This window comes from Schistocerca americana, chromosome 7 (genome assembly GCF_021461395.2).
Source record: "Schistocerca americana isolate TAMUIC-IGC-003095 chromosome 7, iqSchAmer2.1, whole genome shotgun sequence".
Lineage (NCBI taxonomy): Eukaryota > Metazoa > Arthropoda > Insecta > Orthoptera > Acrididae > Schistocerca > Schistocerca americana.
This window is the reverse complement of record NC_060125.1, coordinates 393,628,541-393,653,529: the sequence shown is the minus strand read 5'-3', so window position 1 is coordinate 393,653,529 and position 24,989 is coordinate 393,628,541. Positions and strand designations below refer to the sequence as shown.

Here is a 24,989-nt window from a genome sequence, read left to right as displayed (position 1 = left end):
AGGTGTCCTCATGGGCAAGGAAGGTGTGTTCGTATGTTTGGAGCTATTTTGCACTATATGAAATCACTGGGGAACTATACATTGATGGTTTGAATGCAAAGTGAGTGCACAGGATACATCCTGTATTATACATAGAACATTCTTAAACACTCTCTCTCTCTCTCTCTCTCTCTCTCTCTCTCTCTCTCTCTCTCTCTGTTCACTGCACTGATGTTTGAGTTCTTCCTTCTCATATTGTTAAAACGGTCACACTAAATATATCAAATGGGAAATTAAATTTTTAAAATCACCAGGTGCCAGAGTAGCTAGCTAGTAGACCAGGAGACCAAATTTCTAGTACTACTGTCAAAAACACTTCAAGTAGAAAATAGTAATCCAGCTTTTGGAACCTCATGTTTGTTCTTCAGGAAGGAAAGAGGGATGTGTTTGGAAAAGTAGCCTACACCACATGGGCTATTCGAATGACTCCACCTGGTACTATTGATACTAGTTTCCCTGAACTTTTGAGAGGGCCTTGTTCCAACATATACTCACACTTAATGTCCATTAAAAGACAATAATTCTCCTTTCTTATTTTTTTATTGTTATTCTTCTTGTCATATTTACTCAGTTATTTACTGTATTACTTTTTACTTTTATAGTTTTGAACCCCCCCTCCCTCCATCCTTCATCACTCTTTAGTTTTTGTCATATATCTATTTCCACTTTCCTCCTATTTTCAGTCACACTATTCACTTCATTTCTCTTTACTCTTCCTTGAAATTTGTCTTTACTTCTCACTCTGTGGATCTATCATCTTTGGACTGAAGCTGGTACAGTGCTTACCAAAGTACTGTCTTTGACTTCCTAATCTCTTCGACACCTCCGCCTTCATCACTGCATCACCACATCTACACAACTATCCCTTATTCCTTCTTCAGGAAGGAACTAACAGTTCCACAGAGTAGGACAGTAGCTATCACATGTGTTTAGAATTTTACCTCCTGAAGGTTTGTTTTGGCCAGAAATTCTGTTTTATTGCAATTTCAAAGAAAGAATGTAAATTTTTCCAATGATCATCTACTACATTCCTGTATAAAAATAACAACTTACAAGAACAATTTTGTGCTTGAATAACATACGCTTCATATTTTTCTATTATATGCAGAGCACAACCTGAGTCTTGGCAAGAACAAAGGGCCCAGAACTGACATGATATTCTTTAACAGATCGCCTCCATAACTGAATGGTTAGCATTGCCACTTTTGGTGTAGAACAATCCACGTTTGATTCCTGGCACCTCTCCAGACTTTTTCTGAGGTAGGATGGTATAGATCGGAATCCACTCAGCCTTGTCAAGCCAAATGAAGAATTCTTGAATAAACAAGCAGTGGCATCATCAGGATTCATCTATTGGCAAAAACGGCTGCTGGAAGGACTGGGTATTTGCTGATCACTTACCCCCACCACACATGGCTTCTTGTATTGTCTGGTCGGCAGCAGTCTGCCACTCAGAACTTGCCCAAAGCCTAATACTTGAATGGCGATAGTGGGATACTTTAATAACCTGACATTAAAATCTAGTTTCTCTTGTACATGAGCTTAGTGGTTTACCTCTACACCACATTGCTGAATATTTTAGCTCTACTGCAGATCTTTCATAACCAGATTAAGCAATACATCGCCCTGCTACTTCTCCTTTCTTTCACATTACCTCATAATCAATAAAAAATTTAATAACGAACAACAAAGGACACATACTGATCACTCTACAACCTCAAGCATCAGAAGGAAAAGAATTAACATTATTTATAATGTTGAAACAAACATACTGTTACCTGCTCTTTGTACTCTGACCCATGTATATGAGCATCCTGGGTAGGAAGAACAGCTTCAAGTAAAGCAAGTGCAAGAAGGCGCGGACGAAGCTGACCCATACACCGCTGACCACCTGCTGCTTCCAACAAAGATGATATCCAGCGGGGAGCAGCTAGGAGGCTACGTAATGGCAATGTGCCACAAATGTGTCTTGCAAGCACAAGGAAGTCACCAAGAGCTCGTTCCACTGCTGCTCCCATACCATTCCCTGCACCATCATCGTCACATGCCTGCAGCAAAGTCGTAAGTTGTCCATGCAAGGCATCCACAACAGCAGAAAGTGTTTCTGGACGAAGGGACCAGGCATGGACTCTATGTGAGAGAAAAAGTAGAAAATATTTATCACTCTTCCCAGCAATCTCTACCAAAATGCCAAACATTTTAATTGGACCTTTTTCCATTGACTACTTTGCTTTTATGTTAATCTCTTTCTCTGATTTTATTTGTAAAACTTTACACAGATATAAGAGACTGTAAAGGATTCAAATTAAAGTAAATGCCTGTAATTGACTGTCAAGTAATGATCTGTGGGAAAGTGAGAAGAGAAATTTGGCTAGGAATTAGTAACCAATGCTGGAATATTAATTTTCTGACACAAACATTTTGTCTTGCTCTAATGTGCCAGCTTAACTATTGAAAATCTACTTTAGTAACAGGACATTATCATTAAACAATGGAAATTTCAGGTTGGAATATCAACAATGTAGGAAAAAATACATTGCTTCTTACTGTAAAGATGAAACATTAAGTTGTAGACAGGCACAATTAAAAGACATTTTCATGTGACCTTTCACTCATAGCCTCTGTCAGAAAAAGGAAGAGAAACACTCACCATTTATGCACACCTCACACACACGAGACCGTGAATTCCAACAGCTCGGACCAGAATGCCAATGTTAATCTCTTTCTTTAATTTTATTTGTAAAGCTCTATATAGATATAAGAGACTGCAAAGGATTCAGATTAAAGCAATTGTTTATAACCGACTGTCAAGTAATTATCTGTGAGAAAGCGAGAAGAGGAATTTGGCTATGAATTAATAACCAATACTGAAATATTTGTTTTATGACACAAACATTTTGTCTTGCTCTAATGTGCTACCTTAATTGGCATTCTGGTCTGAGCTGCCTGAGTTGGTGGTCAAGTGTGCATGAGGTGTGCTTGCTTGTGTGTCTGTTTCTTTCTCTGGTGAAGGCTGTGGACAAAAGCTTATGTGTAAGTATCTTTTAATTGCACCAATCTGTAGCTTAACATGTCATCTTTATGGCAAGAAGTAACCTATCTTTTCCTGCATTGTAGGCCCTACCATTAGGTGTGCCAGGCGTTCAATTCACAGCTTCATGGCTCTTTGGGAAGACATCTTGTTTAGGAGACATCTTGTTTATAACAACATAAGATGATAACAAAACCATGCACAAAACACACACACACACACACACACACACACACACACACACACTTATATCATGCACACTGAATGAACTTTGGGGCATCTGCAAATACACCTGGTATTATCATTTCTTTTTAAAGCAGTTGTCATTCACATTCAAAAAAGTTTGCATCTCTGTATTTAAATGTGATGACTACCATATGTACAGTTGCACGTCTATTCACCAAACATAGGAATTCTGTACATAAAGAAATGTACATTTGTCAGTCATATACCTTTTATTACAAAATACTTGTCAAACCAAAACCACTGTAAAAGAATATAATGGTAATATTGAACACACAATATGTTGCCATTTTGTTTCTTTCCTGACGCAGTAACATTTAAATGTTAACAAAGAAAGAGTGCAGAATGTCACTCAAATTATTCTAATATGAAGAAAGATTGGAAAGTAATGCACAATAATTTTATTACAGAAAAATTTTATAAGTAACAAAATAAAAAAAATCGCAAATTAATTTACATCTTTTACCTACTTTTCTACATAGTTACCAATTTCCTCAACACATCTCTCCCTTTGTGATACCAGTTTCAATATGTCCTGTTCATAGGAGTCTGTTCGGTTGTAGTATGGCCGTGTGCGGTCTGCTGATTTCACTTCTGCATATGTTGCAAAGTGTTGACCGGCCAGGATTTTCTTCAAAGAACTAAACAGATGAAAGTCCAATGGTGCATTGTCTGGACTGTATGGTGGATGCTAGAGCATCTCCCACCCAAATTTGGCAATTTTCTCATTAACAGGAGAAGCAATATGAGGGCGAGCACTGTCATGAAGAAGTTTGACAAGGTCAGCATTAATGTTGTGGCGTTTGTTATAAAGGGCATGACGCAACTTAACCAAAGTTTTAATGTAAGCTGTAGAATTCACAGGTCCTGTGTTCAGCAAAGTCCACCAGTAACACACTATGTATATTCCAGAACAATGTCACAAGCTCTTTCCTAGCAGATTGAGTCACTTTGAACTTTTTTCATAAGCAGTTTGTTACCACGGCACAGAGCCCGCTTGGTTTCGGGCGTGAACTGATATCCCCACAACTCATCACCAGCGATGATTCATTTCAAAAAGTCATGTCCTTTTCCAGCATAGTGCATTAAGTGGTCCAAGCTTGTCATCATTCTCTTGCCCTTATGGCTGTTTGTCAGGTTCTTAGGCATCCGGCAAGCACCAACATTATGAAATTTCAATGTGTCATGAACAATATTATATACTGCACCATAGGAAACATTGCTCTGCTGTGATAAGGTTTGCTATTGCACACACCTGTCATTCAAAATTGCTGCCTCGATGGCTCTAACTTTCGGCAAGGTTGCAGCTGTTACTTGTTGCCTGGAGCATGGAAAATCACAAAGGTTCCACAATTTATACCACTTGGAGACACTGCCACAGTCCAAAAGGCCATCCCCATACATGCCAAGCATGTCCCTGTCAATTTCAGTCAGGTACTGTCCTTTGGCCTACAAATATCGAACTACACTTCACTGCTCTTCACAAGTTGATGGCAGTAATACAAACAGAATGTTTCTCTTGTAGTTCAGGCTTCTATCAATAGAAGTGCACATAAAAACAAAATATCCTCAACAGCACAAACTTCAAACTATATCATCATGAAATTTCAACATTTTAGCTGCAATACCAGGGGAGAAAAAAACTATTGTGCCTTGCTTTCTGATCCTCTCTCATATTTTCTTAATATCCTGAAATTAATAAATGATGAATGAACAACATAAACAGATCATCTTCTTCAGAGAATGCAATTCACAAAGTGGACAGGTTGTACACAGATGTTACTATTGTGTACATGAACTGTCAATTGAGAAGTAAACATTTAGTGCAGTTGTTGTTGTTGTTATTGTTGTAGTCTTCAGTCCTGAGACTGGTTTGATGCAGCTCTCTGTGCTAATCTATCCTGTGCAAGCTTCTTCATCTCCCAGTACCCACTGCAACCTACATCCTTCTGAATCTGCTTGGTGTATTCATCTCTTGGTCTCCCTCTACGATTTTTACCCTCCATGCTGCCCTCCAATACTAAATTGGTGATCCCTTGATGCCTCAAAACTTGTCCTACCAACCGATCCCTTCTTCTAGTCAAGTTGCGCCACAAACTTCTCTTCTCCCCAATCCTATTCAATACCTCCTCACTCGTTATGTGATCAACCCATCTAATCTTCAGCATTCTTCTGTAGCACCACATTTCGAAAGCTTCTACTCTCTTCTTGTCTAAACTATTTATCTTCCATGTTTCAATTCCATACATGGCTACACTCCATACAAATACTTTCAGGAATGACTTCCTGACACTTAAATCTATACTCGATGTTAACAAATTTATCTTCTTCAGAAACGCTTTCCTTGCCATTGCCAGTCTACATTTTATATCCTCTCTACTTCGACCATCATCAGTTATTTTGTATATATGGTTCTCGGGCGAGACGTCGGATGTTATAGTGAAATCTCCACAATATTTCGTCAGCGCAACTGGCCGACATCTTCAGGTGCGACAAACACACTGCTAAGGCAGGACCAGGGCCCCCTATTTATGCCAGTTTTAGGCAGGAAGTGCACATGCGTGGAGGCGCCAAATTCCATGGCCAATAGCCACGATATCAACAGATAGCTGGAAGGACAGTAACGCCACCTACAGGATGAAGAACCAAATACTTCGGCACACGCGCGGAGGCTGCCGCCGCTGCTCTGCGCTGCCATCGGCCGCCCCAGCGCCTCTTTCGGAAGCCGCAAGGGCGGAGGTTGCCGCTGTTACTCTGCGCTGCCATCGGCCGTCCCAGCGACCTCTGTCAGAGGCCGCAAGCAAAACTGCGCGTCCACGTTGTCAACAGAATATTTATGTTGCTGGCGAATCGTCGTCCGTCTTATGACCAATAGTATTCCTCTCTGCTCGAAGCGACTTCAATATGGCCAGTGCTGGATCCCATGCTGTACTAAGCTGAAAGCCCGTGTCTCTGTTTACAAGATTCGTCGAGCTACGTATTTCCACTGCTTCCTTAATAACACTGTCCCAGTACGAATTCATCGATGCGAGAATTTTTGTATGTTGATAATTCATAGAATGGCCTGTACTGAGACAATGGTCGGCCACTGCAGACTTTTCTGGTTGCTCCAGATGAGTGTAGCATCGGTGTTCAGTGCACCTCTGTTCTACAGTGCGACAAGTTTGTCCGATGTACGAAATGCCGCTGCTACAAGAATCTCGTACACACCGGGTCTTCTTAGGCCAAGGCTGTCCTTAGATGAGCCCAAGAGAGCTCTGAGTTTTGCCGGCAGACGAAAAACACATTTAACTTTATGCCTCTTCAATAATCTTCCTATTTTTGAAGAGACACCGCCGATGTATGGCAAGATGACCATTCCTCTTTGTTCTTCGCCTTCTTCCACTTCCTCATGTTGGGTAACCCGCTTTGGTTGTAAGGCACGATGAATCTCCCGTTTGGAGTATTCATTTTGTTGGAAAATGGTACGCAGATGGAGTAGTTCATTGGATAAGCTGTCTCAGTCTGATATGGCTCGTGCTCTGTGGACCAATGTTCTCAGTACGCCACTTCGTTGCAAAGGATGGTGACAGCTGGTGGCCTGTAAGTATAAGTCCGTGTGTGTTGGTTTACGGTACACTGCGTGACCTAATGTGCCATCTTCTTTTCTCCGTACCAACACGTCCAGGAATGGAAGTTCGTCATTTTTCTCCATCGTAAACTTGATGTTGGGATGAAGCGAGTTAAGATGCTCAAGAAAAAAAGTTTATGATGGAGATGGAGAAAAATCTACAGTTCATAACCAATAGATTGTGGTCAGAGTCCACATCTGTCCCTGGAAATGTCTTACAATTTAAAACCTGGTTCCTAAATCTCTGTCTTACCATTATGTAATCTATCTGAAACCTGTCAGTATCTCCAGGCTTCTTCCATGTATACCACCTTCTTTTATGATTCTTGAACCAAGTGTTAGCTGTGATTAAGTTGTGCTCTGTGCAAAATTCTACCAGGCGGCTTCCTCTTTCATTTCTTACCCCAATCCATATTCACCTACTACATTTCCATCTCTCCCTTTTCCTACTACCGAATTCCAGTCACCCACGACTATTAAATTTTCGTCTCCCTTCACTATCTGAATAATTTCTTTTATTTCATCATACATTTCTTCAATTTCTTCGTCATTGGCAGAGCTAGTTGGCATATAAACTTGTACTACTGTAGTAGGAGTGGGCTTCGTGTCTATCTTGGCCACAATAAGGCGTTCACTATGCTGTTTGTAGTAGCTTACCCGCACTCCTATTTTTTTATTCATTATTAAACCTACTCCTGCATTACCCCTATTTGATTTTGTATTTATAACCCTGTATTCACCTGACCAAAAGTCTTGTTCCTCCCACCACCAAACTTCACTAATTCCCACTATATCTAACTTTGACCTATCGATTTCCCTTTTTAAATTTTCTAACCTACCTGCCCGATTAAGGGATCTGACATTCCACACTCCGATCCGTAGAACGCCAGTTTTCTTTCTCCTGATAACGACGTCCTCCTGAGTAGTCCCCGCAGTAGCTGAATAATATATGCCCATGTCCTAAAATTACTTGTTGAAATTATTTATCCAATGGACCTAGAAAGATTAGCCTACTTGATGAGATGAAAGAGGTGACTGAATTCTTACCCACTGGACATAGAAAGAATATGCAGCAAATTTGTTGCAGCTGTGCTAAGAGTTGCTGCATCTCCAGGTTTTGGAACACACAGCTTTGTCAGCAAAGGCAGCAAGCCATCATCAACAGCATGTTCTATGTCAGCGGGTTCATATCGCATACTCAGAGCAAATACTGTCAACACCTGGTTTTCCACTGCAAACATATACAAATATAAATATTAAATGCAGAATAACACAACAAAGTTGGAATGAATTTCAGTGTACTAGAAATAAGCATTTCTAAAGATAACAGTACTAAGGTGGTATCGTTAAATCAAAATTTCCTGACTTACCACTTTTGTGGAACCTGTACCCCCAAGACTCATATATGAAAATATCATAGCCATAAACTTATCATATAAGAGGTAACTTATGACATTAAGATGCAGTGATAAATGAAAAAACTTCAACTGAAAAAGGCATACATTTTCATTTGGTAAAACTAACCCTTCTAACTGTGAATGGCATAGATTTATTTGGAATGTAAAGAAACAGGGGACACTGTGTGCACTTTCCTTTCTTACACCTATGAACAACAGAGTTCTGTGTCCTGTATCCCTTATCCTTCAAATGTATATACAATCTACCTGAACATTTGTGGCCCATTTTAGACTTCAAACTAATAACTGTCATCTGAAAAAGCTCTTCTTCTCACGTGCACACTGCAAACAGCTTTCTCATCCCTAAATGACTACAAAGAGTGTTTATATTAAATACAAAAAAGGTAGTTACAGCCAGTCATTTGTAAGATATTTCTTTATTTTTATGAACATGTTTTGAGTGTCCACACTTAACTTCCAATGAGACATACAAAAATTTACATATTCATTTTATAGGTCACCAAAGATGACAAAAGAAATCACCAAGAACCTGCAATAAGACTATTTATTTATGAGTAGCTTCAACAGTGTCATCATAATCTGGTTGACATAGCCATGTCATACTAGCCTGCCATGATGTGCAATTGTTATCATGTACAATGAAACATTAAGCTTGTATAAAGCTTCTGTAAACGTATCTGTCTACACTCACAATATTCTGAAGTTGATGAACATTACAATATGTATGTGTATTATAATTTAATCAAGATACAGTTGAATGCTGCACTGTAAATAAGAGTGTATACTCTGTTTGACATCACACAACAATTATCACATGGCCATGGCCAAGCAGTTACAGCAAATAAACTAAATACATCATTGCACTAATCAAGACAGCTTTCATTACTTTTACATCCATGTAGTTATAGAGATGTGCAATATGCAACCAATAGCTACATCTACACCCTGCAAACCACCATGAGGTGCATGGCAGACTGTATGTCCCACTGTACCAGTTTTAAGGTTTCTTCCTGTTCTACTCACATATGGAGTGCAGGAAGAATGGTTGTTTGAATGCCTTTGTGCATGCAGTAATTAGTCTAACCTTGTCCTCATGATCACTGTGTGAGGGTTACGTACGGAGTTGCAGTATATTCCTAGAGTAAACATTTAAAGCCAGTTCTTGAAACTTTGTTAACAGACCTTCTCAGAACACTTTGTTTCTATCTTCACGAGTATTCCAGTTCAGTTATTTCAATATCTCTGTGACACTCTCCCACTGATTAAAAAAGCCTGTTAACATTCATGCTGCCTTCTTTGTATATGTTCAGTATCCCCCATTGGTCCTATCTGGTACAGGTCCTGCACACTTGAGCAATATTCCAGAACTGATCACACAAGTGATCTGCAAGCAATCTCCTTTGTAGACCGATTGCACTTCCCCAGTATTCTACCAAAAAACCAAAGTCTACCACCTGCTTTACCAACAATTGAACCTATTTGATCATTCCATTTCATATTCCTACAAAGTGTTACACCCAGGTGTTAATGTAAGAGTTGGCAGATTCCAACATTGACTCATTGATATTATAGTCATGGAATATTACATTTCTTTGTTTTGTGAAGTGCTAAATTTTATATTTCTGAATATTTAAAGCCATTTGCTAACCTCTGCACCACTTTGAAATCTTATCAAGATCTGACTGAATATTTATGCAGTTCCTTTCAGACATTACTTCACTATAGATAACTGCATCATCTACAAAAAGCCTGATTTCACTATTGTCTGCAAGGTCATTAATACACAATATACAATATGAACTGCCTTCGGCCCACCTGAAGTTACTTCTACATCTTACAATGACTCTCCAACTGAGATAACATTTTGCATCCTCCCTACCAAAAAGCCTCAGTCCAGTCACAAATTTCAATTGCTATCCTATATTATTGTACTTTTGACGATAAGCATAGTCATGGTACTGAGTCAAATGCTTTTTAGAAATCAAGAAATACTGCATCTATTTTCTTGCCTTGACCCAAAGCTTTCAGTATGTCACATGAGGAAAGTGTGAGATGGGTTTCATATGATCAATGTTTTCAAACTCCATGCTGATTGGCGTTGATGAGCTCATTCCGTTAGAGATACCACATTATGTTTGAACTCAGAATACATTCTAAGATTCTACAACAAACTGATGTCAAGTTTCAGCATGTGACTTTTATTAGCAGAGAATAAGGTGCTAACAAATGTTAAAACTACTGAAAATAACCGGTTTCTGAAATAACTTTTACTAGCAGAGAATAAGGTGCTAACAAATGTTAAAACTGCTGAAAATAACCGGTTTCTGAAATAACCAGTTTTCAGTTTTTTTGTATTATTTCCTGTAACAAATGTGCAAATTGAACAAAGACTGAAAAATTTGGACTCTTTCAGTTTCAAAATACATGGAATCAAAATATTAAATTAAATAGGCAAAAGAGAAAACTTAGTCCATCCACCATTCACTGCTTTTCTCAAAAATTGATTAGTGGTTGAATAGTACAAAATATCATCAGCATTCTCCTACTGATTCTTATTTTTATGGACTCAGCTCAAAAATCATGTCGTAATTGGGGGTCATATCACTATTTGGGTATTACGAATAGTTAGTGCTCAAGGATGAAAGCTGAGGTTGAAAAAAATCTATTTTTTCATGTTAATTTGTCTGTTTTCAAAGGCTAAAAGCAGACAAAGGCTTACCATACCAGGCAAAGGCTACTGAATAGCTATTTTCTATTTTTACTGTCTACTATGAATGTATTGTTCCTCAGTTTTTATTTTAGTACTGTTATCGCAATTTCCTTCCTCTTTTGTTATTTCATAGATATGGTGGGCAAAGCTTTAATATTTTAAAGCAAATGAACCACTGTACTTCATGACTATGTCTTTGTAAAAACATTTCCAGACTAGGATTGGCGGCATTCTGCAGCAGAACGGATGTCAGGTCACAACAGTATGAAACTACAATAAAGCCCAGTTGGGTGCAAGTCCTGCACACTGCATGTACATGTGTTCCTTAAGCCATAACATACAGCAACAGTATCATTATTGTCTCAGCAATGCTGTACAAATTCTTATTACATGTGTTTGTTGCTCATTTCTGTCAGCATAGTTATTAAAATATCACTGACCACTTCTATTTTCTGTAATAACACAATATCCCAAACCAGTGCAAATTTTACAAGTAAAAATTACTTCTTTTTTTTTTTTAAAAAAAAAGGTTTATTTAAAAACAAAAAGTTTTAGCACTCCTGCTATAGCTAATTGATATTTCAAGTTTTTAACTCAGTTATTAGTAAAAAATAAAAACACCTGTTATAAACGGGACCAAAGAAATACCAAAAAATACAGGTCTTTCAGCACTAAAATACTGATATTGGTTTCAACCAGTGGGTTTGTTGTATCCTTAGCCCACAGTAATGACCCACTCAAAGCATTGAACAGCACAGTTGTATCAGATCTCAGCCAACCACTTATCTGATTGCTAATTATCTCAGAAACAACTGCCCAATTGTGAGATTGCGCTGCCAGCTCACGATCTGGGACATTTTCTGCCTGGATCGTAAATTTTTTCTCACATAGCTCACTGTTTATTTTATATTATTGCTGCTCACTTGCACATATCACACCACAACTTATCACTGTGTTAGCTGAAGTAATAATGAAAGAATATGTGCGGGCTCACAGTTGTAAAACAGAATGGAATGATACAAGAAAATGTTATTTTTGGTTGGTGTACTTTATACATAGGCATGTTTGCTCAGGGGTTAACTGCTTATACCTAAGAAACTTCACAGTTGTGTGGAATATATGAGAGGTACCTACTGGAATTTCCAAATACTTTTCTCAGAGTTGGTTAGTTTTAACTTAGAATAACTTATCTGTGTATTTTCTTAAGTAAATTTCCAAACAAAATGAACACATGAATTAGAGACTGACCGGCAGATATACTTACAAGTTTTTGAGTGACCAGATGGAAATATGAAGGTGGACCAAATGCTCGAAAGGTAGTGGTGACTAACTGGAGGTTATAAATAATGGAACAGATGTTTCGGGTGGCAAGTTCATGCAGATTATGGTAAAGTTGATAGAGGATGATATAGTGTGCAAAACGTTGTTGTGTCAAGTACCGTTAATAAAGGGACTCTGTCAAAAAGAGACACACATAAATGGAAAGCTATGGAAATTTTGAGAAATTTGTAAGACTTGCAACTTCAAGAGCTGAAATACAAGTATAGGGTTACGAGATTTGGCATAAGCTATGTTCTCATTTTCAAATGAGCTCTAAAATACTATAAATGATATACTGCACATTTATTTTTTGAAATTAGTTGTAAGTAATGCACAAGACATAAATATTGTCTCAGCTTACCATGTCAGGTATGAAGTCACATATAAAATAGTAAAAGATATTTTCAGTGGTGTAGATAATTGAGTTGTCACAATGTCTAAGTGGGGGGGGGGGACATTAGGAGGGTCTATTATTTTCAAAGAAGTGACGTGACCGTGAGAATGAAAGTGGATGCAGCGTATCTGCAAGGCTGGGGTAATGGACACTTTGATTTCGGCACTTGAAAACACCTGCTGGTCAGGGCAGTTATTCCATGAAAATGCCTACCTACCTCAGAGACTCGCTGCAGGACCCTGGAACCTCACTAGGCATTTCAATGGTCATGATGTCACTTGTCATAGGAAATCCACAGAAGACATACAGAGCACAAAAAACAAATACCAATCTGTATTGTAAACTTTGATAAAGTTGTATGCTGTAGTGAAATATTAAATTGAATGTATATAATGGAGTTGAAATTCATGCCCAGTAAAGAAGCAACACATGAATTTATTTTGTCATAATTGGTGTTCGAGAAAGGGATCTGCTGTCTCCAGATATAGCAACAGGGTCAAGCAGGTGATATAGATAAGCAACAGCAACCACATAAACCATTACGTAGTCCACCTCCTTACAACACCTGAACAACAGCAGGTGTGTTACATTCCAGAGAGAGAGAGAGAGAGAGAGAGAGAGAGAGAGAGAGAGAGAGAGAGAGAGAGTTGTGAAGGGGATGCGGATGGGAGGACAGGAAGGGACTGCTAGTAGGCTTAATGATTGTCTAAACCTAAGTGAATGGCCTTTCTTTTTTTAAATATTACACTGATTGGTTGACGTCAGTCAGAAATGTGGGATATATCGGCACACCTATGGTGATGTGTCCCACAATCTGTTTGCACACTTGGAGGAGCATATCTTGTGCTGGTGATGGCAAAGGCACTTAGTCATGGGACTCTGTAAAACTGCTGTGTCAGGCAGCAGTAGAACTCGTTTTTGAGTTAATCACAGTCAAATAAGTCTCAGATTCAGAGCACTGCTAATGTTTGCAGGACCCTGACATTCAGAAGAGATGAACTTTATGTAGGGTTAAAGACACTATCAATGTGTGGAATTTTGTGTTCTGAAGAGGTAATTTGGATCCAGTCACAATCACAGTTAGGGAACAAATACTGAACTTAAGTTTCTCATGACAAATTTTACACAAGTAACAATAACTTCATTGCTAGTGTTAAAATGGATTAGGCGATAGAGTACTTCACTTCATGAAAACTGGTTATTACATCTTAAGCTTTAAACAGCGATATGAAAAAAAATTCACTAGGTATGTTAGAATCCATTCGGGTACATGGAATGTCGTTTAATGTGACTTGTGGACTTGCACCTGAGTGTATGCAATAAAATTTCTTACGTCGGCATTGCTTACAGCTGTACAATCAATGATTAAATTGTGTTATGCAATCAACCTATTCATGCTGCGGTGTCAACATTTTCAAGCTGTGGACTATTATTTTGTAGAACAGACTGATGAACCAATTGGTTAACTTGTGGGCTACACCGATCTGCTAGTAACAAGGATGAATATAAGAGTGAGATCTGATCCAACAACATTAAGAAACAATCAAAAGCAAGTGCCCTGCTTGTGCTGCAGGTATAAAGTGTCTAAGGACAGCACCGGTACCAGTGCTCCAGCCATCATCTCTGTTCACCATCTGATGGGACATGTTCTGAACATGATTGTTTATAAAATCAAAACTAGTTACCATTTTGATGTTTGATTACCTGTATTAATTTTTAATAAATCCTTATGAAAGTTGATAAGTATTTTAATTATCTATCAAACTGCTATTATTTTTCAGTAATGTTTTCAAAAGTTTCTAATCCAACATTGCTACAAATTCATCAGTTCTGATGTGCACATACGAGTGTTCTCCTTGCTCAGAATGGGATTGTGCCAGGGAGTTCCTGTAGTGCACAATGATAGTGACATGGAGGAGTGGACTGGGGGGGTGAACTTGGAAGCGTGATTTTGGAGGAAGGCACTTTGACAGCGATGACGATGCAAAAAATGGTGTTCAGCAGTTGGTGTCTTCACTGGCGGCATCTTTCTTTGAAGAGGGCACAGAAAAGTTGCTTTCCTGCCATGACAAATGTCTGAAAAATGACAACAACTATGTAGAAAAACTGTCTAAGATATGCTCTTTCTTGTAAAAATAAATTTTGGTTTGAACAATGTCTTTATGATCCTTTTGCCAAAATGGTACTGGCTTTCTGGACATGCCTGTTATTTTAAGATAAGGCACTGGGTCAGTATTCCTCACATATACCAATATTTCTTTGGAACCCAAACTGATCTCTCCCACATTTGCTTCGCCCATTATTCCACTCCTCTAAGGATAATTCATGTTAGCATATTACAACCATGATTTATTAAACTAATGATCCAGTAATACTTACACCTGTCAGCACCTGCCTTCTTTGGTATTGGGATTATTATATCCTTCCTGAAGAATGAAGTTATTTTGCCTGTCTTGTATATCCCATACCATGTAGAAAATTTTGTAAGAATTGGTTCTCTTAAGAATCTTAATACTTGAGAAGGAATATCATCTACTCTAAAAGCCTTGTTTTGACATAAATATTTGAGTACACTGCCAAATTTTTCTCACTGAATCATATCCCCACCCATTTCATCTTCACAAACTTTCCCTTCCCTTTCCATAGCATTGCTTTTGATTTTATTTCCTTCACAAGGCTCTTCTGTATATTTCATCCACCTTTCAGCCTTCCTTTCTTTGCTTGTTACTGGATTTCCACTTGAGTTTGTAACATATATATCGCTGCTTCTCTTTCCTCCAAATTTCTCTTGCTCTTTAAACAAATTTCCTATACATGGCATCAATCTTTTCTATAGTCTTGAGTGATTCTATAGCTTTGCATTTCTCCCCTAGAAATTGCTGCTGTGCTGTTTTGCACTTCATATTAATCTTGTTGTTTCTGAGTGCCTGTATTCCTCTCTGTCAGCTTCATTTTAGTATTTTCTCGCTTTGTAAATTAAGTTCAGTATCTCCTGTGTTATCCAAGAATTTATACTGCACCTAGTATTTTTTACCTGTTTGATCCTCCGCCACCTTCACAATTTCATCTCACCTTTCATTCCTACTGAATTCCTAATACTGCCCCTGTAACTCTCAACAACCGCTTGTTCTTTCAATTTATCCGGGTCCCTATCTCATTAATTTCCTACCTTTCAACAATTTATCAGTTTTAATCTTTATTTCATAATCAATACAATATAGTCAAAACATTTTGCAGTTTACGATCTGGTGGAAAATTTGTCTTAGTATCTGAAATACTCTGCTGTCTCCACGCCTCTTCCACGTACACAACTATTTTTTAGATTTTTAACCCTTAATAGATTTTGAGGTAAAATTATCCTAAAGGAGCTGAAAGTCATGTTCATCTTCTTGTAATATTACTTTTGGCACATCGCCGTATATTTTGATTGTTTTTGACATGATTTGTCACAGGACGCATTTTTGGTAAGTGCTGCAATGTACTGGCATCATCAGAACTATTTCTGTGTTCTCTGCACCTTCTTCAGTAGATAGGTTTATGAGATCTGTTCAAAAAATTCCAGAACCTTGTACACAAAATTTTTCTACACTTATATTTTGCTTATTGAGCATGGCCTCCTTCGAAATACTCTCCTCCACAACTGATAAGCTGCTCCCAATGCCATTTCCACATCTGGAAGCAGTCTTGGTACACATGTTACTGGATCACACAAAGCACCATCTGCAAATTTTCTTTTATCTTGACTATCTTTGAAAATATTCTTCCTTTCAAAGGGGTTTTCAGCTTTTGAAAAATTAAAAAAGTCCACAGTGGCTATGCCTGGAGAGTATGGAGGATGAGGCAGAACAGTGACTTCATGTTTTGTGCGATAGTCACGCACCAACAGGGATGAAAGTTCAAGTGCTTTATTGTGATACAAGAGTCATGAACTGTCTCACCACATTTGAGGCTGTTTCCTTCTCACAGTCTTGGAGAACCTTTCCCAACCCACTGTGAAGATTGAACCTGGTCTCAACATCATAATCGTAGATCCACGTCTCATTACCAGTTATGATCCTCTTAAGGAACAGCTCGTTCTCATTTGCATGATCCAAAACTCTTCACAGATTGCAAGGCGAACATCTTTTTGGTGTTGCCTGGGACGAACTTGGCAGCAACATCATGCATTCCAGGACACTGTGTCAGCATTTCATGACATGATTCAACTGATATGTCAGTCTTCGATCGGCATGCATGATTTTGTTATCATTCCTAACAAGAGTGTGTCGGTATACATCAAGGGGTGTCCTGAACAAAGGTCTTCTTTAACTTTTGTCTGGCCATTTGTAAACCGTGTAAACCATTCACAACACTGACTACTGCTTAAGCTCTCATCACTATAGGTTTCTTGCCTCTTTTGGTGTGTCTCTATAAAGTTTTTCTGTCCAGCTTACTGAAAGATATTTTCCAACAGAAGTGCCGACAAAGAAAAAGGAGATTGCATCAATGAGGTGCACAGTTTGCATATAAAAACATACCTGAAGCGATTCCTGTTACCAACACAAAGTGTGTAACACCATTCAGGGAAATTCCCGGGACATCTGAAGGAGGATAGTGGCCAAAAATGCACCTGATCTTTGTCCATGCCTGAGAAGAGGAAGTATGTGACCGTATGGGAATGACATATCATTCCCATCAAATATGTTTCTGGTGTTTAAGAAGATAATAGGCCTGGGATTGAAGCTGGTTGAAGGCCAAGAGGTACTTCAGAGATAGATGCCATTTTTAGTGTTGGAGGGCTCGACGGTGGTCTTTAATAACTGCAGCAAATTCAGGGGTCCACCAAGGGAGAGTCTTCCATATGGGAGAACCTGAGGAAGAATGAACTGCTGAATCATATGCCAAAAGGATGGGGTCAGTTAAACTCCATACGGACTCATCACCTCGGTCATGTGGTGGAGCAGTTGGTGGGATGGTGGCCAAGCAAAAGGCATTTCAACCCACATCAGTAAAGGCCCACCTGGAAGGGGATCCAGGTGAGTAATGCTGGAGAAAAGATAAGATGATCGGAAAATGATTGCTGTTGTACAAATTGTCATGAACTCCCCATTGAATGGCATGGAGGAATCCATGGCTAGAGACAGTTGGATCAATGGCTGAGAAAGTTCCAAGTGCTGCATTAAAGTGTGTGGCAGCTCCAGTGTTGAGGAGGCAGAGATCAAGCCCAGACCTGGCCAGTGGTTGCAGTACCACATCACAGATGGCTGCGGGTGTTAAAATCCCCAAAGAGAAGGAAGGGACGAGGGAGCTGTCAAAGTACGGAAAAAGAACAGGAAGCACAGGAGGCCGGTCTGGGGGGGGGGGCAGATAAAGACTGTTACTGCTTCCAGCATACGAACTAACAATGTCTGTGCGGGCCAATATACAGACACCAATGGATGCTTGCAAAGAGCTAATCTGGTTCCAGCGTAATGCTCGGAAACCACGAAGAGTTGGTGAATGAATATCCAAAAAATTACATTCCTGCAATAGAGAGAAAGAAGAGACTGCAATAATAACCATCACAGTTCCATTGGAGGAGAGTAGTACGAGAGGTTGGATGGACATTGAATGCGCCAAGATCGGACATTGCCAAAATCGATCATTGTGAATGTAAGATTGGACCTTGATTGAGAGGGAGGGGCAACTCCCCCTGAGATGTCAGGTGGCCTCACTACGAGACTTACACATCTTCTTCTTCTCCATTGGAGAGCAAAAGGAGGTGCAGTTGGGAAGAGAGCAAATTGCAGAAATATCAGGATGCAAAAGAGAATGAGCAGACTTGTGGCCCACAGAGCACGGATCCTACAGCCAACTCCAAGTAACAGGCTTCTTGTTCTGGAGACACTGGGGAGGGAGCTCCTAGAGGGAGCTCCAGCCCTCTAGGAAACCACCATCCCCGGTGCATGCCAGAGAAGAAGGTTTCTCCTCCAGCTGGGGAAAAGGAGTGGATCCATGAGGGAAGGGAATAGGAACTGCAAGGGAGGAGGAAAGGGAAGTGGGACAGGACAGAGGTAAGGAGGGGGGAGAAGTAGGAGGAGAAAAGGATGCAACAGAAGCAAAGGTAGACATTAAAGATACAAAGTGGAAACAGTCAAATTTCTGTCAGGACCTCAGAGTAAGATAGATGGGCGAGAGTTTGGAATTCATGCATCTTCCTTTCCTTTTTACAGTTCAGGCAACCCAGTGAGCGAAGAGAATGTGGGCCACAACAGTTCACACAGTTGGCCAGTGGGGCACAAAACCTCCCTACATGGAGACGATGGCCGCAATAGCCGCAAATATAATTTGCCTTAGATTGTGAAGCTATGTGACCAAAATAGAGACATTGGAACAGCATGTGAAAGGTGGGATATAGGGCTTGTCGTCACAATGGAAAACCATAACTTTGCCCTTTTCCAGGAGGTTACTCACTCAAAAGCCAGGATGAAAGTGCCAGAATCAATGTGATTCTCCTTAGGACCTCCCTGGACTTGCCAGACAAAATGTGCACCGTACCGTGCCGTATTACCCCCCGAGTTCCTCATCAGACTGAAGGAGGTGGTCCCTATGGGTCATACTTAAGGACTGACGAGGAGAGATGTTCACCAGATTGTCTCCCAAGTGCTCGCAAGCACAAAGGGAAGCCAAGTGACTGACAGCAAAGGTACTAATCAGTAGGGGTTGGGTTGTTTGGGGAAGGAGACAAGACAGCAAGGTCATCGGTCTCATCGGATTAGGGAAGGATAGGGAAGGATGTTGGCCGTGCCCTTTCAAAGGAACCATCTCAGCATTTGCCTGGAGCGATTTAGGGAAATCACTTAATCAGTAGAGAACAAGATCACATCTTAGTAAGTGGGTCACCTTCACCAAATTATCTCTGATATAATCCACAAAGAAGAGTGGTCTGTTTGCAGCAAAAGTCCCCCAACCTATCCTGGAACAAATCAAGTAATGGTGAAAGGGTTTTGCTCCAAGTCAGTGGGCCTAACACTACTTCCAGGGATTGGCTAGGGAGGGGAAGGCCAAGGAAACAAAAGTAGAAGAAGAGAGAGAATCGTTCCTGTCTGCAGAGATGGCCCAAAAGAGTGGCCAGAAGTACATAGCTCAGCAAGCTTCATGTGGAGGGTGTCGATCTTAGTAGCACCAACTCTGTTCAGTGACGCATCCCATGGTCACCACCCTCAGCTGCAGCAAGAGCCACTTGGCGTGGGAGTCATTGCCAGTAGTTCTGATTCCCCAAAAAGACGAGCAACCACTCCTAGGAAAGCATAAGGCAGTGACAGTTCAGATACCCGAAGTGTGATCTCTGTGCTGTCGGGAGGCTCATCCAGATGGGTACATAATGGCCCCACCACATGGAGGAGGAGGAGGAGATTAGTGTTTAACGTCCCGTCAACAACGAGGTCATTAGAGACGGAGCGCAAGCTCGGGTGAGGGAAGGATGGGGAAGGAAATCGGCCGTGCCCTTTCAAAGGAACCATTCCGGCATTTGCCTGAAGCGATTTAGGGAAATCACGGAAAACCTAAATCAGGATGGCCGGAGATGGGATTGAACCGTCATCCTCCCGAATGTGAGCCCACCACATGGATGTGGGTGCACATGTTGTGTTGGTGATCTAGTAAAGGGAGTGGCGAAGGGGGGGGGGGGGGGGGGGGAGGAGAGGGGCAAGGTGGAGGGGCCATGGAGGGAAAGGAAGGGGGGAAGGAGGAAGGTGGTGAGAAACCCATACTGGAGATGCTAGGGAGGAAGTTCTTCCCCAAATGGCTCACACTATGGGAACAATTTAGAAATGGATGTCAAAACCCAAGGGGGAACAGAATGAGCCGAAAAAAAGGGATAGTGGAAACATAAGACACAATACCAAATAGGAATAGTGGACCTGTGAGAATAGCTGACGTGTCATACAGGGAAACTCCAAGGGAGAAAGAGGGGGAGGAGTTAGGATGTGGAGGAGTGGGTATGAGGAAGGGAATGGAGCTGGGGAGAGAAGAAAGACTGCAATAGCTTAGGAACCTGTGCACAGCACACTTATACCCACAAAAGAGCTGTGGGCCCCCAATGTGTATGGTGTTCTGAAACAACCAGTGTGTATGGTGTTCTGAAACATCTTTTGAGTAAACTTCAAAAATGCATGTCTGTAAATCAAACATAAATTCAGTCACCATACACCCATCCCCCCCCCCCCCCCCCCCCCAAAATCCCACTCACGCCCTTGGAACAGATCACTGGTGAATGCAAGTGTGTTCTGAACTGAAACAGTGAGCAGTTAAATCAAGTGCTAGCAATGATTAAATTGTGATCTGCACTAAATCCTGCCAGAAGGCTTCCTCTTTCATTTCTTTCCCCCCAGTCTATGTTTTCTCCAATTATTTTTCCCTTCCCTTCATTTTTTATTACAGGGTTCCAGTTCCCCATCACAATAAAATTTTTGTTTCCCTTCACAAACTTAATAATCTCTTCCATCTCATTAAATGTTCGTTCAATTTCTTTGTCATCTGAAAAGGTAGTAGACAAATATTCTTGTACTGCTGTGGCATATCTGTCTTGACTATGACAATCCATTCCCTCTGCTTTTAATTTTGTTTCAGTTGCACTCCTACTGCTTGTTCATAATTATACCTACTGCTGCATTATCCTATACGGTTTTGTGATGATAACCCTATTCCTGACTGAATAGACACTAACTTCTACCTATCACTGAACTTCACTAACTCACACCATGTTTCAGTTCAACCTACCCATTTCTACATGAACTAACTTCCCTAAATGATCAAGGGATCAAAATAGTTAAGTACAAATCACCATAGAAGAAACACAACTTAAGAAATCAAGTAAGTGATCAGCATGTTGCCAAATTTTTTGCCAAGAAGATGTACTACAATTATAAAACACTCATTCCACACATCATAGTGAGAAGTCACAATTATTAGTCCATGGAACATGCAAATAAGTAACCTCAACAGTAGTATTGCAGAGTTACTTTTTACTGATGACATATTTGTCTAATTAGTCCCTGCTCAGAAGTCCAAAAGGGGGATTATTTTGCCTCCAGAATGTTGTAAAAGGTGTACAACTCTGCTTCTGCCGTTAGCCGATAGGCGGCGACAACGGTAAGTAGCGGTCGAAAGAAACAGATTGCAGATGTCAGGCAGTTAGCTTGGACCTCGGTCAACATAACCTCATTCAAACATTAGTCGATATCTGTTTGCATCATAAAGTTGTTTCTGATTGAAAATGTCAGTTTATGAGCCTAATTCTTGTCATTTTACGGAGGTGTTACTGTTTTGTTTCAGTATGAAGAAAACAGCAGCTGAGTCTTATCAAATGCTCTCAAGTACGTATGGTAAGAATGCTATTAGTGAAAGAACGTGTTGTGAGTGGTTTCAATGCTTCAAGAATGGTGATTTTAACGTCGTAGACTGGCATAGTGGTGGAAGAGAGAATGTTTTTGAAAATGCAGAATTGGAGACTTTGCTGAGTGAAGACTCACGTCAGACTCAAGAAGAATTGGCATGATTAGTGGGAGTGACCTAGCAAGCCATTTCAAAACATCTCAAGGCTATGGGCACGACTAAGAAAGAGGGAATGTGGCTCCCGTGTGAGCTGAAACCAAGAGACGTTGAATGGCGTTTTTGTGTTTGTGAACAGTTGCTTCAGAGGCAAAAACGGAAGAGATTTCTGCATTGCATTGTGACCAGGGACGAAAAATGGGTTCATTACAATAACCCTAAACGCAAAAAATCATGGGGATATCCCAGCCATGCTTCCATGTCGATGGCCAAACTGAATATTCACCACTCCAAGATCATGCTCCGCATTTGGTGGGACCAGCTCGGCGTCACGTACTATGAGGTGTTAAAACCAAGTGAAACAATCACAAGTGCTCATTATCGAACGCAATTAATGCATTTGAGCAGAGCATTAAAAGACAAATGGCCACAATACAGCGTGAGAGAGAGAGAGAGAGAGAGAGAGATTTTGCAGCACGACAACACTCGACCCCATGTTGCAAAAGAGGTCAAAACGTACTTGGAAACATTAATATGGGAAGCCCTACCCCCCCCCCCCCCCCCCTGCTGTATTCTCCAGACATTGCTCCCTCTGACTATCACCTGTTCAGATCAATGACGCATGGCATGGCTGACCAACACTTCCGATCTCATGAAGAAGTCACAAATTAATTGATTCGTGGATCGCTTCAAAAGATGAATAGTTCTTTTGACGCAGGAGTCATACACTGCCCAAAAGATGGAAGAAAGTAGTGGCCAGTCACTTTGAATGATACATGTATAACCAATTTGTTTCATTAAAGCCTCAAATGTTGGGGAAAAAAACGGCAGAAGCAAAGTTGTACACCATGTATATAAGAGGATGCCATGCACTGGTGTTGCATGCTCTCGGGAAAATAATGCCTGCAGTTTCCTTGATTTCAGTTGTCACACATAACATCGTCCTGTTGACTAATGTTACAAGGCTAGATCAGGAAATCATCTAGACTGTTGCCCTGTAGCTATTCAAAATACTGCCGCCACTCTCAAAGACTCATGTTTTAATTTGGTCTCTCCACAGATACCCTTCTGATATGGTTACACCTACAATACAGGTACCTGTATTGTTGAGGTATGCAATCTGCAACATAATGCAAGTTCCATGGAGCAAATTAAGAATTCTTCATATTAAACTAATTATGTCAACAAAGATAAATACTCACTTAAAACTGGCTGTGACCGCTGAAGAAATGATATTAACAATGAGTAGATATGATGGGCTGTCTTCTGAATCAGTAACTGAAGCTCTTTTGTTGCTGCCCTTATTCCACCCAAATAATGATGTCGAATGTTACGAGGTTGCTTTTCAGAAAGAATATTCAAACCAAAGCATCCAATAAGCAACTGTTGACGTATCTGTAAGAAATCATTGTCGACGTGCTCTAATATTCAATATTAAGTTACATGACTTACACAACTAATAATACAACAACAGTTTACAATTTACTGCCATTATGCAATGTGGTGTATGACCATTATTTGTTGGAAAGGGTCCAGACAAAGCACTAACATCAAACATTCACATCACTAACTGAAGACTAAGATTTGTTCATAATATTTGCTGCCAATATATAGACAAAGAATCTACATGTTTCACAAAGGAAAAAAAGAAGTGTCTTACAGAGAGAGAGAGAGAGAGAGAGAGAGAGAGAGAGAGAGAGAGAGAATTAACACCATGCAGATCAGTGTGTGTGTGTGTGTGAGTGAGATATATATATATATATATATATATATATATATATATATATAGAGAGAGAGAGAGAGAGAGAGAGAGAGAGAGGGAGAGAGAGGGAGGGAGATAGGCACGCTGTTGTCTGCGCATGTCTGGGACGTGAAGAGAAGTCGAAGATGTACATTGTCTTTCATTTCAGTGTAATGTAATGAAATTACATAACAATACAAAAGATTATTTTATTCACAGTGATAACACTAATTATAAAATAACCTAAAAACATTAATTTAAGAGGTTCTCTGAAGTTACTCTTCAATGGAGTAGCAGAAGTAGCCCACCAGAAAGTTCTTAGATTTGGTCTTCAATTCTGACACATTATTTACATGAGATTTAACATGGTCTCGCTTGTTGTTTGACTACACATGTACTCATGTGTCTGACTTCTTTTTGTGCTTGTGTTTCCTTGAAAACTTTCTTCATTTTTAAAACTTCTATACAAGTAATCATGCGTTCTGCTAGTGTAGTAGAACTACGGCACTTCATTAATTCTAGGTCTATCTCTAGTCCAAACAATTTATCAGTTTCTATTGCTCGTATCTCATTGCCTGAGAAAACTATTTGCATAGCTTGTTAAGTCTATGGAAACCATTGAGCTGTATGTACCGAGTCTTCTCAAAATTCAAGGATAATCTATTTGGTTTCAACCACCTGTTAACGTTTTTGAATATTTCGCTAACTGTCTTTTGAGGAAGTGGACAGATACTACACTTTTGCCCTATATTCATATAATCTGGAAAACTCGAAGTGAGAGATCATTTATGCATGTCAGAAACAACAGAGGACTCAAACTAGAACCTTGGGGTGCACCATTCATGCAAATGGTCATGATATTCTCGCATGAGCAGTAACATGTAGTATGATGATGCAGCATATCTGTGACGTACCGCTGTACTCTCGGATTTCCCTTCACCACTATCTACTCTCCAACAATGGTCATCTTGGG

At 40.0% G+C, this 24,989-nt stretch overlaps 1 protein-coding gene across 1 annotated transcript in view; it reads right to left on the bottom strand.

Moving 5' to 3' along the window:
• LOC124621816 (probable E3 ubiquitin-protein ligase HERC1) overlaps nucleotides 1–24,989 on the bottom strand; it is a 766,600-nt gene that overhangs the window by 454,310 nt on the left and 287,301 nt on the right. The window contains exons 23-25 of the mRNA XM_047147255.1: nucleotides 23,478–23,670; nucleotides 7,971–8,154; nucleotides 1,818–2,169 (exon numbers count right to left, since the gene is read on the bottom strand). Of these exons, the coding sequence (XP_047003211.1) occupies nucleotides 1,818–2,169; nucleotides 7,971–8,154; nucleotides 23,478–23,670 (729 nt within the window). The remainder of the gene's footprint in view (nucleotides 1–1,817; nucleotides 2,170–7,970; nucleotides 8,155–23,477; nucleotides 23,671–24,989) is intronic.